This window comes from Eubalaena glacialis, chromosome 3, assembly GCF_028564815.1.
Source record: "Eubalaena glacialis isolate mEubGla1 chromosome 3, mEubGla1.1.hap2.+ XY, whole genome shotgun sequence".
Lineage (NCBI taxonomy): Eukaryota > Metazoa > Chordata > Mammalia > Artiodactyla > Balaenidae > Eubalaena > Eubalaena glacialis.
Window position 1 is genome coordinate 194,572,801 of NC_083718.1, and position 16,101 is coordinate 194,588,901.

Below are 16,101 nucleotides of genomic sequence, written 5' to 3' on the forward strand. Positions count from 1 at the left end.
TCTTTCCCTGATGGAATTTGTTGAGTTCCCAGTATTATACGGAGTTTCTCCACTAGATTGAAAACAGTCTTAATCTTAAGCCTGAAGAAAAATAGGAAAAAAAAAAATTCTAAGATAATTCTGTCTGGGGTTTGTTGTTTGTTTCGTTTCCCCAAATGAAGAGAAAAACCAAAGATGTCCCTCATTGGCCATCACCAAGGTCTCTACAGACCAGCCACAAACCATACAACCAATAGAACCCCGGGCTGGCTTCGCTGGATAAAAAACAAATGGGTAAGAGAGGTGAGGTCCTGGGTCACAGGCAACTCTCTAGCTCCATCCACAGGCCAGCATTTGGAAAGCTTGTGTACTTTTGTATGACAAGGAGTAATTGAAAATAAAGCTCTGCGTTTAAAAAGTCAGTTTCAGAGGCTTCCCTGGTGGTCCAGCAGTTAAGACTCCATGCTCCCAATGCAGGGGCCCTGGGTTGGATCCCTGGTCGGGGAACTAAGATCCTACATACCCCAACTACTGAGCCTGCATGCCACAACAAAGGGCCTGCATGCTGCAACGAAGACCCAGCACAGCCACAATAAATTAAAAAATAACAAAAAATTAAAAAGTAATAATAATAAAAATTATTTAAAAATAAAATAAAGATCCCGCATGCCGCAACTAAAGATTCCGCACGCTGCAACTAAAACAAACAAACAACAAACAAAAGATCCCACATGCTGCAACTAAGACCCAGGGCAGCCAAATAAATATATATTTTTTTAAGTCAGTTTCACAAAAAAGTCAGTTTCGTTTAACTTGGCTTAAAAAACAGAAATCTTAAGTTGTTGTCTTAAGATTTAGGTGCTTGCACTCCCTCCCTTTGATGGAGGGGTTCCTTCCAGGTTCCCTCATCAGAGCAGTGCGGCTCACACTTTCCGATTTCCAATGGACCACGCAGAATGTCCGGTCCACTTGTGTTTATCACTTAAAGTCTTAGGTGGAAGCCACTAGGCAGGACAGACACAGCTTTCCTAAAGACACTAAGTTAATAAAAGGAAATTAGGATGATGCTTTCTACCTGACGTGTTCACGTTTGACAAACGTGGGGTTCTCAGCCGCCCATGCTGCGCTGTTTTGCTGACGGGATTCCCCCAACATCCCCCCTCCCCACAGGACATTTTTTTTTCTCTGAAGGAGTCCTCCAGCTTTGAAGACCTGGAGGAGAGACTGCAGAAGTTAAAGGTGCAGGTGGACAGCTTGGCCTCCAGCCTGACCTTGAGCCCAGGGTGAGGGGACACAGCTGCCCCCGAGAGCCCAAGCCAGCAGGAGCAGAGTGGGCCCCACCCAGGCCCAGTGCAGAGGACTCTGCCCCCAGAGCCTGGGCAGCAGGTGTGGCTCCTGAGTCCCCTGCATCTGGCCAGACCCTTGGGGAGCTGGGGCCTTCCGTCAGGCCCCAGGACTTCCCAGCACTGAGGCTGCAGCGCCAGCTGCCCAACCTGCCCAGTGTCTCCCAGGGACAGAGGCCTGTCCACTTGAATTTGGAGCCCCCCAGCATCACTCTTCGGTCTTGCTTTCCTAGGACAGTTGGGCCTTCAGGGGCGGATCTCTCTCCCTCACCCAGCTGGGCCCCTTCCGCTCCCGTTCTCTCTTCAGGTTCCAAAAGGACCTGCTGGTTCCAGTCTCTGGAACCCCAGCTCACGCGCCCCAGTCCAGCCGAAAGAAAAGCTGCTGGCCCGGCCGGGTCCCCCCCCTACCCACCAAAGCCCTCTCCGGAGGGCCCCTGCAGCTCCTCCCCTCCTGGCTCCGGGGTGAAGAGGCTACGAGGGGAGGGAGCACGGAGCCCTCAGGGCCTCACTTTCCTGCATTGTGTTTGCTCTTGGCGAGCAAGGCGAGCAGGTGGCTCTCCCCTCCCCCCTGGAGCCACGCCCCACCTCCCCACCAGCTGGACCGACAGGCCCACCCAGCAGAAGGCCAGCACAGCCAGGCCATCCCCAGAGGCTCGCAGGGTGGGGGGACCCTCAGCACAGGCGCTCAGCTGCCTGGCCACCACGCTGAGGACAGGAGGCTTGCCGTGAGCGTTGGCCTGCCCCTTGAAGGGCTGAGCTGGGACCTCTGCCTTCCCAGGAGAAGAGCCGGGTCAGCTGCATAGTCTGGACAGACCTTGGAAGCAAGTCGGTCAAGCCCTGTGGCACTGATGGAGCCCCGGTGTCGTCTGGGAGGGGCTGGGAGTGGCGCCTTTGGGACCGGCCTCCAGTGCCCTCACGTCCAGTAGGGGCTGGCCCTGGGGCAGAGGAAGAAGCGGCCGGGGAGCTGGCCAGGGCCCCAGGCCCACAGCGAGTTGAGAAGCTCGTGGCTCTCACCCCCTCCCCTGGGAAGTGCTGTGCACCCCACGTGCGGCACCAGAGCCGGGTGGTCGTGGCCTCCGCTCCCGTGGACACTGTGGTCAGGGGCTTAGGCAAGCCGCTGGCCACCCACTGCTCTCCCTGTGCTCGTGCACACACCTGGTGGGGACGGGGGCCTGTCCTTCCTGCGAGGCTTTAGTGTCTGTGGCTAGGACGATATAATTTGTCATGGGCGCATTCACGGACACTTCCGAAACATAAGCAATGAGTGGCAGGAGTTTTAACTCCTGGTGAGAACATGTCAGTGAACAGGGTTCCCACCCGCCCCACCCCGCCCCTGCCTGGGAGACCTCAGCCCTCTCCCTTCCCAAGAAGGGCTCTGGCCCGGGAGCCCCCTGCCGGCGGCTGGCAGCCAGAAGCACACCCTGCCCTCTCCACCTCCCTCCCAAGGACTGGGACCTGCGGGGGAGGGTCTCCGGGGGGGGGGGCCCTCCTCACCACACTCACCTCTAGGGGGAGCTATGACTTCCACTGGCATTTTTGTTTTAATGGATGTTGGAAGAAAATTTTTCATCCCAGAAGAAAAGCACAGACACACAGCTGTCGGCCTCAAGCTTCCTGAGCTGCCCCCTCACCACAGCAGGAGGCTGTGAGGACTCACACGTCTCACTCAGCGGCCTGACACCATTTATTTCTGTCGCCATGGTAACAGCTCCTGCTCCAGGGAGCTACCAGTGGCTGCACCACCCACTTATGGACACCCACCTCCGGAGACCTGATCCAGACCCAGCAGCCATCTGGCTTTCTCACAGACAGCCTTTGTCCATTACCTGGCCCTCGCAGCTCCCTGCCGTCGGGCAAGCCCTGGGCTGCAGGGAAGACCCCACGCGGGATGAGTGTGACATGCAGCCTTGGGGAAATCCTTGGCTTCTCCTCGTCAAGTTAGGAAGCAGCAGCAACCTTCGTGAGTGTGAGAACTGTGCCCGCCCAGCATCACCAGAGGAGCCTCCCTTTGGGGTCCCCTAGAAGCGGCAGGATCCTCCCCCGCCTGGCCCACTCCTGCTGCAGGCACCGGGGCTGCCATGTGGATCATAACCTCTTGCACGGCCCTTTCTGACTTTCAGGTGCTCCCAGAAGCTCGCAGTTGCCTTAGGAAGTGGCACGTGTAAGTCCCTGCAGGCCTCAGCCTGGGCCCCAGACCCAGAGTGGGCCACGGAGCCAGGGCCTGCGAGTCAGGGGATGTAGAGGGAAGGGGTGGAGACCGGGACAAAGCTGTTTCCTGGAGACTCTTTCCAGACGTGGCCCAGACTCCAAGACCTTTAAGAACTGCCTGGGATGATGCAAGGGCGGCACTTCCGAGACAAGGGCTTCCAGGAGGGGCGTTCCTTGGCCTGGAGGTGGATGTGGGGCTCCTCTCTCTGGGCCTCAGCGTCCAGCAGAGATGAGGCGAGGCTGGAGCCTCTTCCAGGGGGTGGGGGCGTGCGTCTTCCAGCTGCTCTGCCCTCTCTCGGGGTTGGAGGCATGTTTTTGGGGAAGGGGCTCACAGCTCAACTTGTCTTTAGTATGTGACTGAGCCACTAGGAAACGCCCCGCCAGCACCTCCTGCTTTTTCTCCTGCCGCCTGCACGGTGCGCTGCAAGCTGGGCTCAGGGGCGCAGCATGAAAGGGGTGCCTCTCTGGGTGCCCAGTGGGCTGTGACCCGCGAGCACCCAGGGGATTGGGGTGGGGGATGCAGGCCTCCACAGGGGGAATTCTGCCCATCAGGGATGGATCAGGCCCAGGTCCCAGGCCCGGGGAGGGTTCCCCTCCCTGGTCAGTGCTGTCTGGGACCCTGGGACCCTGCTGTTCACGCTCACCAGCCTTGGGATGGGGCCAGCTGCTGAGATCACAGGAGCCTCTGACCCTCAGCTGACTGCTGAATGCCGCTCAGGGTGTAAGCAGAAACCTGCAGTGGCACAGGCCACCGTCCCAGGCTTCCCTCAGCCTGCCTTGAGGGGGTCGGGGGACATGGAGGAGAAACAACACCCACCCACAGGGCCCCACCACCCAAGTCTGGCCTGGCCAGACACTACCATCTGCCCGCGCGTCTGACTCACCCACTTAGCCCCGCTCCCCACTCCGCTCACACAGGCAGGGCAGGGGTCCCTGGGTTCACACGCAGCCTGCCCCCACGAACGCCGAGCACACTGAACTGGTGGGCGGCGCGGGCCGTGGGCGCCTGAGCAGGGGGCCACGTGATGCTCAGAGGCAGGTGCTTGGGAAGTGGTGGCAGGCGGGCGCGCCTGAAGCCTCCCCGACAGCACACCCACCAGGCGGCAGCATGCAGACTGAGACACCAACCGGGGCGCCGGAGACCACCTCTCAACATGCAGTTGCTTGGGTTAGGGGTTCTCCTTCCCATTAGCAGGTGGCAGCAGGAGCCAGACTGCCATTGAGGGTGTGGCCGGGCCAGCAGAGGTGGCGGCAGCCCTGCAGAGGGCCTGTCGTCCCAGGTCCCAGCAATGCCCTCAGAAACGGGGCCTGCGCTCTCTGAAGAGGAGATGCACAGGGAGGCCGCAGGGGGCACAGTGGCCTGAGTCCCAGCACTGGGAGGGGGAGGCTCCCCCCTCCTCTTCTCCAGCACCAGCCGGGGTACCATCCGTCCTCCACCCAAGACGTTTTTTTTAACTTGCAACCTTTTATGGGGCTGGCGTGTTTTGACAAGGAATAAAGCACTCTCAGGAGACGGCAGGGCTAAGTTTACATCTGATTTACTGTATTTTAAAGTCTGGGGCGTTAGTGGGGAAGAGGCAAAGTGAGCACTGAGTCAGCGCAGGCGGAAGAGGAGGTGCCTGGTGGGGCTGAGGGAGAGCAGCACTGCCTTGGGACTTGCCTGGTGGCCCCAGGATAGTAAGGAGTGACAGGAGGTGGGGTCAGAAGACACTGCAGAGAATGGCTGGGGCGCAGCACCCAGGGGAACCGTGCTTGTCCCTGCCCCTTCCTGGAGGCCCCCCAGCCAGAAGCAGGGAAAGCTCCCTGCAAGCGCCAGCCTTGGGGTCCCGCAGGAACAAGCTCGCCTGTCTCCAGGGTCCCAAATGCCAAGCTCCTGTCCCATTCCTCCCAAAAGGTGCCATCTGCGTCCCAGTGGCTGTGGCTGGGCCCAGTGGGGTCCTGGGTAGGCAGGAAGGGCCACTGTTCCCAGCAAGCACTTCCCCCAAGCCGGCTGAGCATGCCGGTGAAGACTGTCCCTCCAGCCACCCAGCTGCTGACCACACGATCAACTCCCAGCACTTCCCCTCCCCTTTCCCAGACCCTGCTCCCTCCAGGAAGCCTCTGGGGACCTGGCCAGAGCCACCTCCTTCCCTTCCTATCCAGGACCTGAGTGGCTGGAAGGGACTCAGAGCTGCCACGGAGACCAAGCTCCTTCAAACAAATGCTAGCCTTTGCCGCCAGAGGGTGTGGCCCTTAATACAAGTGTAAGGTCCGGCCGCCCAGGCGCCCTGTGGTCCTGGGCCCAGAGCCATCTCGGGTCTCACGTTCTCAACGGGACCCCGACTCCTTGTCCATCTCCCCGCTAAATCCTGCCCAAGCTCTGGGCCGGGCAGGGGAGGGAGTCGCGAGGGCACGCGCCGCTGCCAGAGCTGCCGCGGAGGGTCAGGCGAGGCCGCGTCCTGGAGGGCGGACGCCGAAGCAGGGCGCCCTCTTGCGCGGGGATCCCGCGGGCCAAAGGCCGGCCAGCATCCCACCCCCGGGGCAAGACCCACCGAGCTCGGGAGAAGGGCGCCCTCGGGTGCGCGGGCGCGGCCGGCTCACGGCTCCCGGCCCCCGGCGCCCGGCGACTGGGGGCGCGAGGCGCGGCTGCGCTCGCCGTCGGGCGTGCAGGCCTTGGCCGACAGCGCCCTCTCGCGGCCGGAGCGGAAGGCCGCCGTCACGGTCACCAGGTAGGCGGTGCCTGGCGCCAGGCCCTGCAGCGTGGTGCTGTTCCGGCCCGCGGGCACCTCCACGCGCTGCGCCGCGCCGCCCCACAGGGGCCCGACCTGCACGTGGTAGCCTAGCGCGGCGGCCGGGCCCAGCGCTGGGGCCCAGCTCACGCGCAGGCTGCGCGGCCTGGCGTGCGAGACGACGATGCGCTCCGGCCCGGTCTCCTCTGCGGGGGAAGTGCCTGTGAGCTGGGAGGGGGCCGCGCCGCCCGGCCCCGCGCCCTGCCCGGCCGCGCCCGCACCCCCAGCCCGCCCGGCCCCGCGTCCCGCCTCACCCGGCAGAGTGCGCACCCGCAGGTGCTGTGGCCTCAAGAGCCGCACGTTGGACTCCGGCACCAGCGCCACGTCGTAGTCCGTGTCAGGGTCCAGGCCGGCCCAGGCCCAGCCCGTGGCGTTCCCTGGCAGCTGCTGGCGGCGCGCCGTCCCCGGCTCGGCGCTGGGCGCCAGCTCCAACAGGTAGTAGCCCGAGTCGGCGGTCAGTAGGGGCGGCCAGGCCAGACGGAAGCTGCTGGACGTGACCTCGGAGGCACGGAGCTGCTGCGGCCACATCGCGTCTGCGGGGCGGGGGGCGGGGGGGGTCGGGTGCAGAGGGTCAGAGAACAGAGGTGCCTCCTCGCGCCCGACCCTGGGGCTCTGACTGTTGACTCCCGGAAGACACCCAGAGGCGGGGAGCAGGGCGCGGGGCGCCAGGCCAGCCCCGGCCACGCCCACCAGATGCTAAGGATCCGCAGAAGGACATGAGTGCAGCCAGCCCCCTACTTTGCCCCGTCAGGAGCTTCCCTCCTGGCCTGAGCTCCAAACTCAAACCAGTGCGGAGGTATAGCAGCCACCTCCCACCCAGTCCAGTGGCCTGGAAAAGGGCCCCTCAAAGGTGGCAGGATCCAAACTGATGTCATGATGTCAGAGAACAGAGGACCAGCCCCCCCATCCAGCCTGAGTGGCCGGCACAGAGTCTGGGGTCAGCTCAGCTCTGAACAGTCAAGGAAAAGGGGGCCCACAGTACAGCCAGGAGAAGGGAGCCACTGGAGAATGCCCCGAGGGGCAGGAGAGATGTGACAACCCCAGGAGCAGCTGGACCTGGAGTTTCGGGTGCTGCCGGCGTCCAGTCCCCAGGAGAGTGTGTTGGGAGCACTCCAGGGTGGGACCCCCAAACGTGTGTTACTCCTGAGCTTTGATGCCGAGCACCACAGGGCCGTCTGAGTGACCGTGCAGGGGGGGTGAAGCTCATAAATGTCTGGACAGGGTTAAGCCCTTCGGGACCCCATGCTGCCTTCTTTAATGCTGGGTGTGCAGCTGCCCGGCTGGCACGCCCCTCGCCCATCCCCCACACTCAGACCCTGCCCCCGCTCCCAGGAGCCCCCGCCCTACTGCCTCACTGCCCTGCAGCCTTGGGTTTTTCCTGTCCAGCTGCTTGCCCTTTCTCCTGCTGTCGCCTCCAGGCTCAGCCACAGTGGTTGACCCAGGGGCCACCAGGGCCAGGTGTCCTGGAGTAAATCTTCGGAAGGACACTCTACCTCCCTCCAACCCACAGTTCAACCCCTTCCGGTTTCAGGTGGACGATTCACCACAGGTGGAGACTTGGGAGGACCCTGGGGTCGTTGGCATTTTTCAGTGGCTACAGCCAACCTTGCCAGTGACCAGGCCCTTCAACACCAGCTCCCTCTTCCGCCAGGTTTAGCTGGGTCAGGGGGTTCCACAAGAAACTCGGAGGGGAGCTGCTAGCCCCCGCAGTGGGCCCTCCAAGGTCCGCCCTCCTCTCCAGCAATCCCCAACCGCCTGCGGTGCAGTCCCACTCCAACCCCTCCGCGGCTGCCCTCGCCCCGGGGGAAGTAGGGCCCTAGCTCTTGGGGGGCAGTCTCGGCCCTTCCTGACCTGGCCCTCCCTCTCCCTCCAGGCTTGGTGGGACCCTCTGCAGAGTCTCCAGGCTTGGAACCTCCTACGCTTCCTCTCCAGGTGGACACATTCCACCAGATGCAGTGCCTGAGTCCCTCAGCCCACACCAAGTCCCCCACTCTCCAGCAGAGAGCCCCACCTGGAGGTGTTTACTCAAGCCTGCCCCTCTGTCCCGCCTCAGCCCAGGTTGGGGGGCACCTGTGGTGAACGGCTGGAGTGTGTCCCTGGAGAAGCCACGTGTGCACCCCTGTGCCTGCAGCCCTGGCCTCTGCTCCAGGCGTGTGAGGTCCTCCTGGAGGCTCACCTGGCCCTCCTCCTGAGATCCCCGCTGGGGTTCCCCCGGGCCCTGCCTCCTCCCACCTACCAAGAATGGAGCCCCTCAGCGCCTGGGTGATGATGTGCAGGTCATCCACATCCACAAAGTGCAGGTGCTTCTCAGCGGGGGCCGAGGCGGCGGCCGACAGCTCCAGGAGGTTGCCGCGGCCGGTGCTGACGATGAAGACGGTGACGCCCAGGTCCTTCAGCTCCTGCATGGGGGGCCCCACGGGGTCGCTGGAGCCGCCGTCTGTCACCCACACCAACACCTTGGGGACCCCCGGCCGGGCCCCCGCCGCCTTGGCAAACAGCTGCTCCTTGGCGTATGCCAGCGCCAGGCCAGTGTTGGTGTCACCCATGCGCTGGGCTGCAGCGCGTATGGCGTCCTGGACAGCCGAGCCTGAGCTGTGCTGGCCGAAGGGGAACTCGGTGTGCGGCCGACTGCCCACATGCACCAGGCTGGCACTCAGGGCCCCAGGGCCCAGGGGCAGCAGGGCCGCCAGCTGCCCCAAAAACTCCCGAACTCGGGAGAACTCATAATGAGACACGCTGGCCGAGCTGTCCACCAGAAACAGCAGGTCCCCCTGGGGGGCAGATGCCGGGGGGCCTGGGGGAGAGGGAAGGGTTCAGCCCCAGGTGGTGGCCCCCAGACAGCCCCACACCCAGGGCAGAACCCCCAGAGCCTGAGCTTTCCCTAAACTGGCACTTGCCCTTACCCAAGGAAGCCCTGAAAGCCTGCTCAGTCACACCCCAAAGGTCCTGGGGTGGCACCCCAGGGGGGAGAGGGGTCCTAAGCCAACAGGAGGTTCACACTCTCAGCAGTTCCAACTCTGCACCCTGGCCACATGCCTGGGGCACCCCCTGGGCTCATGTCTCGTCTGCAAAGGAGAGCTGACCCCTCCAAGCCCCCACACCCTCCCTGTCTTCAGCAGACTGTGTGTGCAGGCTGGACCTGGCCCAGCCCCCAGGAGTGGTGGGCGGATGGGTCTGGGCCACCAGGGCTTGGCTTTCAAGAAGCAGCCTACACCGCTCAGCCTCCAGGTAAAGCAACTGGTGGGGCGTGCGGTGGGGGCACAAAGGCAGCTGGGGAGACTGGGGACAGAGGTGGAGGCATGGGGAGGACAGAGCGCTGACTGCAGCCCCTCCCACAGCCCGGAGTCCCGGTTGGAGTCCTGACCCCACTTACAGATGATGTCACCCCTCCCCTGGCCCCCATCCTCTGCTCCATCTGGACCCAGGAAGCAGGTTACCTGCTGCAGCGGCCCGAGGGCCCTATCAGCCCCTTTGGGGCCTCCCCCTTCCTCCCGGCACCCCGGGGGGCAGATGGGGCCCTTCGCCACTGTCATGAGCAGACAGGGGCCTGGGGTGTCTCGGTTCTGGTCCCGGCCTTGCGGCCTCAGTTTCCCCCAACCCAGTGGGGCGACGCCAACCCTCTCACCATCCCTCTATTAACGGTCACTCCAAGGAAAGGGAAACTGAGGCAGGGACAAGCCTCCCCGACAGGCCCCTCCCCATCCCCGTCCAGGCCCCAAGATTCCGCGGAGTTGCCGGCGGGGCCCGCGCCGCAGGTGGGTGTGGTCCCCTGCCAGCTGCCCCCGCCCCACAGCCGCGGAAAGAGAGCGTGGCTCGGTGCGGACATGGTGGGGGGGGGCGGGGCGCCGGGGCGCCGGGACCTGAGTCCTGCCCGGCCGCCCGCCGCACTCACCACTCTCCGCGCCGCTCCGCGCCAGCCGCAGGCTCAGGGCCAGGCCGAGCACCGTCCAGGGCAGCATCGCGCGCGACGGGACGGCCACGCTCTACCTCCGCTCGTGGCTCGCTCGCTCCTGAGCTACGGGGCGCGCGGCCGAGCGGGCCAGACCCGGGCCCCGCCCCCGGGAGCCCCCGCCCACCGCGGCCGCGCCCCGAGGTCCCGCCCTGGCGCGCGCGCTGCCCGGCTTGCGGAGAAGCACCGGCTCCGGGGAGGCGCGCGCACGAAGGGCCCAAACGTGCGGCGACACGCGGCACTCACCGGGATGCCGCCGAGACACACGCGGGTGGCATGCACACACAGACACTGTGGTCTCCCTTTCCGGCTGTAAGGCCTTGGAGTCAGCCCTGTCCCCTACCCCCTGCCCCCAGCCCCCAGCCAGGAGCCGAGCAGGGAGCCACCAAGCTGGGTCATCCCTAGGCCCGCTGCCTTTGGCTCCGCAGTGTTGGGAGTCCCTGAAGCCAAGCCCAAGAGAGCCCCAGGGGATATGAGAGTGTGTGGGTGACACCAAAAACAACGTCCCCCCCAACAAGTCCCAGGCTCTGGCCACAGAGCCTGGGGAGGGGCAGGTGTATGGGAGCTGTGACATGTTCCTCCAAGGAGTGACCAACAGAGATCAGAAGGGTGGAACTTAGAAAGGAGACAGGGCGTCGGGAGGGGAAAGAAGCCTGAGACCTTTAAGGGGGAGCTTCCGGGGGGACACCTCACCTGGCTTCTTAGAGGAAGAGGCATAGGAGCTGAGGATGGCTGGTTCAGGCCTGTCCAGTGTGATCATGCTGGGCATATAGCTGTCCCCATAGGCCCTGCCCAATGAGGGGCTCAGGGCTGAGGCCAAACTCCAGGACTGAGGACAGAACCCCCCAAGCAACCCACTGGGGAAACCCTCCACTGTGACCAGGAGCCTTGCATCTGGGATCTTGGCTAGACCAGAGCAGAGGTGGTTGGCTGCAGGGGACATCCTGAGGGACACTCAGTGCCCCCAGGGCAGATTCCTTGCCCTTAGGTGAGATGGGGCAGTGTCCCGTGGGCAGGAGTGAGGTCCAGGAGAGCCCTGCCCTGCTCCCTCCTAAGATGCCTTCCTGTGGGGTCACCGCCGCCCTCTCCCAGCCACTCCTCCCTGTGCAGCTGGGTGGGGGCACAGGTCCCCCACGGGGAGGCGGCAGGGCCATCTCTGCCAGGATGTCCCCTCCCTTTCCCCCCTCCCCAGGAGGATGCCCAGCAGGGAGGACGGATGGGACTCAATGATTTTCCTTCCTCCCTCTGGCAGGTGAGACGCCAGGCTGGGAGACAGACTGGAGCTCTGACTTTGCCTAAAAAAGGAAGCAGCTCAGCTAAGCCTGAGGAGCTGGGGCAGGAACAAGCAAGAACTGTGTCCCCGCCGTCCCCCCCCACCCCTCCCCCGCCGGGAATCTTGGCAGTGGTGGGGCTGGCTCAGCTCCACAGACCTCAGGCCTCGGCTGGGACCAGAAACTGCTTGGTGCTTCCGCCTGGGCCCCAGGGGGGCGGCAATGGGCTCGAACCCCCAAAGTTCAGGCTGTACCGGCCAGAGGGACCGTGCCCGGCCCCCAGCCCTCCAGCACCCGAGGCTGAGCAGGGCTGCTGCGGAGATGGGGCTGTGAGCGGAGGCAGCTGGAGGAGACCCGGGGGCCCCGTGGGGAGCTGACCCAGGTACAGATGGCCTACACGGCTTGGCTCCTGCCCCATCTCGCTGGGCACCCACCAGCAGGGAGCGGGCCACACTGGATCTGCCCTGTGGGTCCCCACTCCTGCCCAGCGGCGGGCCCACTGTCACACCTCGGCTATGCTGCTGGGCTGAAGGGGAAGTTTCCGTCCCTTCTGGAAAAACTGAGCCACTCTTCTTGGCCATGACTCAAGCCCTCGAGGAAGCAGGCGTCCTCCTCCCTCCAGCCTCTCCATCAGAGGGAGAAGGGACGGGGACCTGGCCTTGGGAGCGGTCAGCCAGGGCCTCTCCCTAGCCTTGGCTGAGCTCGGCCACCTGCCTTGGCCGAGAGTCCCTCCAGATGCTCACGCTGAGCTCTGGCCTGACCCCCGCGAACCGAGACCACCCCGCCCCCACAGGGTCAGCTCTGCCCCGCTCAGTCCCCTGATCTGCCCTGTGGCTCAGCCGGCCACACCTCGCCCTGCTGCCAGCATCACGGTGAGTCTCCTCACCCCCCCCGACGTGAGACGTGGGCAGACGGAGGGTCCCCAGAGAACACAGGGGTCAGCCAGGGGTGTAGTGGTCAGGGCCAGGGCTGGGCTTGAGACAGACGCCAGAGGAAGCACAAATATAATGGCCGGGAAACATCCTTTCTGAAGGAAGACAGGCCTGGGGGCAGGGGGGGCAGAGAAGGACGAAGCGTCCAGGACACATCCGGCCCTGGCCCTAGCCCCCTCCCTCCCCCGGGGCCAGCCCCTGCCTGGTCCTGTGTTCTGGGGACCAGGAGGAGGGAGCAGCCTGTGGCCTTGGCCCCGTCCGGGAGTCCCCAAGCATCACTTCCCAGAGCCGGCACACCCTGCCTGTCGGTTCACAGGCAGGTGGACGGGGCTCCACAAAACCCAGGGACAACGTTGCTCTCCAAGCCACCGCCCCTGCTCCCCGCCGGTCCGCGGGAACGCGCCCTCCTCCGCACCGTCCAGGCCTCTGCAGAGAAGAAGGGCCTTTTGTCCCCAGCTCACTGTGGTCGTGTTGACCCCCGGGAAAAGGGCAGCTCCCGGGGCCTCTGACCCCACCCCTGACCCCAGCTGAGAGCCCGAGGGGCAGAGTGGCCTGGCCCCACCCCGCCCCGCAGGGATGCCTGTGATGCTGGTTTTTGTGTCAGTTGTATCTTACACAGGCACCCACACACACAGCTGGGAACATAGAAACCAGAAGTGGGGGTCGGCTGCTGTGGGCCTGGAGGGTAGCGTGGGCGAGCCCGAGGCCCCCTGACTGCACGCAGCAGTCCCAGGAGCAGAGGGAAGGGGTGGCCAAGAGCGGCAGGGCCCAGAGGCCCCTGCCGATACCCACCCACACATTCTTCTAGGCTCGACTTGCCTGTTTGTGGTCAGGGACATGCCAGAGCCTGAGGGCCAGTCCTGGGGGTCTGGTGGTCCCATCGTCTCACTCCCTAGGGGCCCAGGCCTGCCCCTCGTGGCCCCAGAGACGACCCCTGCCCAGTCCTTCAGCCAACAACACCCAGGGTGGCAGGGAAGACAGCTGATGGGGTGGGCAGCCTGGGTACGGGGGTGGGTGCCACCCCATCTGCATTCATCAGTCATCTCTGTGCTGGGCCCAGCCACACGACAGACTCTGCACTGGGGACGTGCAGGCACTGGGCAGAGCCCTTGTCCTCCCAGCCCTGCCAGGCTAGAAGGGGGATGGGCAGCGGCAAGTTTGCAAAGATGCATGTCTACTCATTTTCCCCTTGGAGGGTGGGGTCATGTCAGACCAGGGGGGCAGGAGCTAGAGGAAGTACCAGAGCCCTGGGGTGGGGGCCTGCCAGTGTATGTGAGGGCAGCAAGGATGCCTGGGAGGCATAAAGGGCAGGGGCAGGCTTCATGGGGGTAGGCGAGGGCCCAGGGGCAGGATGGGGACTGATGCCAGGCCTCGAAGAAGTAGAGGCCCAAGGGCACAGCTGGGAGGCAGAAAGGCAGGCAGGCAGCCAGGTGCTCCTGGTTTTCAGCCTGTGCAGGGAACTGAACAGTGGTGCCCTTCCCGAGGTGGGACCCCTCCCTAGTTTGGGTTCCCTGTGCTGGAACCTTCTGTAACAGGAAGGTGACCCTCATACCCTGTCCTAGCCCCAAGCAGGGTCCAGGCAGGCGTACATGGGGAAAGAGAGAGCAGGGAGGGACAGAACTGTGTCAGCACCTTGGTTGGGGGGAGTCCCCAGGGGTGGGGGTGGGACCACGGGGCAGGGGGAGGGACCTCAGTCCCCAGAGTCAGCACAGGGCTGGCTCTGCCTGTTCCTCCCCAGCCCACCCAGCACAGCTCAGTTTCTGCCCAGCACCCCTTGCCTGGCCCACATGCCTGGGTGGGGCCGGGCTCACACCTGGGGTACAGACCATGGGGACAGAATGGGCCAGCTCTCCTGGCCCTGCCTAGCTGCTCGCCACTCAGAGCGTGCCTGCAGACACCTGGGCTGCTAGGAAATGCTTTGTGAATCAGTAAGTGGCCTTGGGCAGATCAGGGAACCTTGCGAAGCCCAGACTCTACACCTGTGGGGTCTGGACAGTGCCCCCCCAGGGGTGTGAGGACCAGCAGACAGAGGGGATGCAGGCACGCCCTCACAGGCACACACATGTACACCCACTCACGATGCACACACGCGCACGCACACACAGGCACGCGCGTGCACGTGCACCCCATGGCCAGGCACACTCTTTCGGGGCAGGGGCCTGGGGACTTGCAGAAAGAGAATTTTTTGCCCAAAGTGGAGGTCTCCTCTGACCCACCCAGTAGCTCAGGGCCTCTACCCTCCACTTTCCCGTCCTCCCTGATGGCTGGCCCCCTAAAGCAGACCCTTAGGCTCCTCTGTCAGCCTTCCACAGCCCCCCACAAGTATTCTTTTTGTGAGTGGGTGGGCAGAGCTGGAGCTGAGGCAGGCTGTCCCCGGGGCCAGCTGGAGGACACGCGGGGCTTGGGCAGGCCTGGGAAGCCGGGACACACCTTAGGAACCAGTGGCCTCAGCAGCTGAGCTCCCCATGGTGGCCTCCCCGCCCCCACCAGGCCCAGCTGTTGTTTTGATGACTCCAGGGCCAGGCGGATCCTCAGGAGAGTCCTCTGACGCCTGGCCAGAGCCTGCCCAACCCTAGGCGGGAGGGAAAGGAAGGCGCCTCGGACCGGGGAAGCTCTCCTCGGGCACGGGGCAGCCCGCCAGGCTCCCGTCTGACCGGCCACAGACAATTGGAAAACCCCAAGGACTCCTGCTGGACCCGAGCCAGCCCCGCTTCGGGCCCTGTTCAAGCCACGAGTGAGCCCTGAGTGCTGATCCTTGGGCACATCTGGGCCCTGACCTCCTGGTCACAGGTGGAGCCCTGCTGGCCACATGGTGTGCTAGATCCTTTCCAAGGCCTTCCAGCTATTACTAGATTCTGGACAAATTACAACAAACACATTTTTAATACACTGCTGGGCTTACAAGGCAGTAGATATCTTCCAAGCCCCCTCCCCTCCAGGAAACGCTAGAAAGAAGTGCATAAATAAACAGATAGAAGACTGGTGAACAGAAACCCAGGATGATGAACGGAAACAAATGGGAAAGCAGAGAATTCCCTGAACACAGGGATGGAGAGCCACACTGCATCAGGGCCACAGTGTGGGTGCCCTGCACAGTGGGGTACTAACCAGGACCCTAACGGGGGCCCAGGTTGGTCACGCCTCACAAGGGCATCCTCTGTGGAGGGACGTGGCCTCAGAACGTTCACAGGTGTGGGCTGATGCTTAACGAGTACAAACATTCAAAGAAACGATATGCTGTTACTGAGTCACCAGGAGCAACAAATAACAGATTTAGACCCCCAAAGGCAAAGGGAATGCAGTTGTTAGGTACAGTCTGTAAAATAACTATGTGTGGGGCTTCCCTGGTGGTCCAGTGGTTAAGACTCCATGCTCCCAATGCAGGGGGTGAGGGTTTGATCCCTGGTTGGGGAGCTAAGATGTCGCATGCTGCAGGGCACTGCCAAAAAATAAATAATTAAAAGAAAAAAAAAGAAACAACTATGTGTGAAATGTTCCAGAAGTCAAAGCTGGAATCCAAATCACGAGCATGCACCAAGAGATCATCAAAATCATCAGATTTGAATAAGAAGTGAGTAGTATAACTTTTAGATAGGGCGACACAATAATTTAAGTTAAATGGATGTGATAATCAGCAGATTAGACTCAGCC

The 16,101-nt window shown here is 63.2% G+C and overlaps 1 protein-coding gene across 3 annotated transcripts; it reads right to left on the reverse strand.

The window, feature by feature from the left end:
• Positions 1–5,052: 5,052 nt before the first annotated feature.
• Positions 5,053–11,240, reverse strand: VWA1 (von Willebrand factor A domain containing 1). Of its 3 annotated transcripts, none has more exons than XM_061185156.1 (4): positions 10,941–11,240; positions 8,535–8,697; positions 6,553–6,831; positions 5,053–6,444 (listed from the first exon to the last, which is right to left on the reverse strand). In XM_061185156.1, the coding sequence occupies exons 1-4, from the start codon at positions 10,962–10,964 to the stop codon at positions 6,107–6,109; spliced, it is 804 nt and encodes a 267-aa protein (XP_061041139.1). In that variant the 5' UTR covers positions 10,965–11,240; the 3' UTR covers positions 5,053–6,106. The 3 variants fall into 3 exon arrangements, 2 of the variants coding, with proteins under 2 accessions (XP_061041139.1, XP_061041138.1); XM_061185155.1 differs by lacking the exon at positions 10,941–11,240 and adding an exon at positions 10,191–10,338 and having other exon boundaries at positions 8,535–9,092; XR_009700420.1 differs by lacking the exons at positions 5,053–6,444; positions 10,941–11,240 and adding an exon at positions 10,191–10,341 and having other exon boundaries at positions 6,743–6,831.
• Between the last annotated feature and the right edge of the window lie 4,861 nt (positions 11,241–16,101).

Excerpts from the sequence above, each read along its gene's own strand:
- VWA1 (XM_061185155.1), bottom strand. The coding sequence starts at position 10,257 with ATGCTGCCCTGGACGGTGCTCGGCCTGGCCCTGAGCCTGCGGCTGGCG. Across the intron at positions 6,832-8,534 it reads GCTGAGGGGCTCCATTCTTG|ACGCGATGTGGCCGCAGCAG; the intron begins GTAGGTGGGAGG and ends CCCGCCCCGCAG. Across the intron at positions 6,445-6,552 it reads GCGGGTGCGCACTCTGCCGG|AGGAGACCGGGCCGGAGCGC; the intron begins GTGAGGCGGGAC and ends CTTCCCCCGCAG.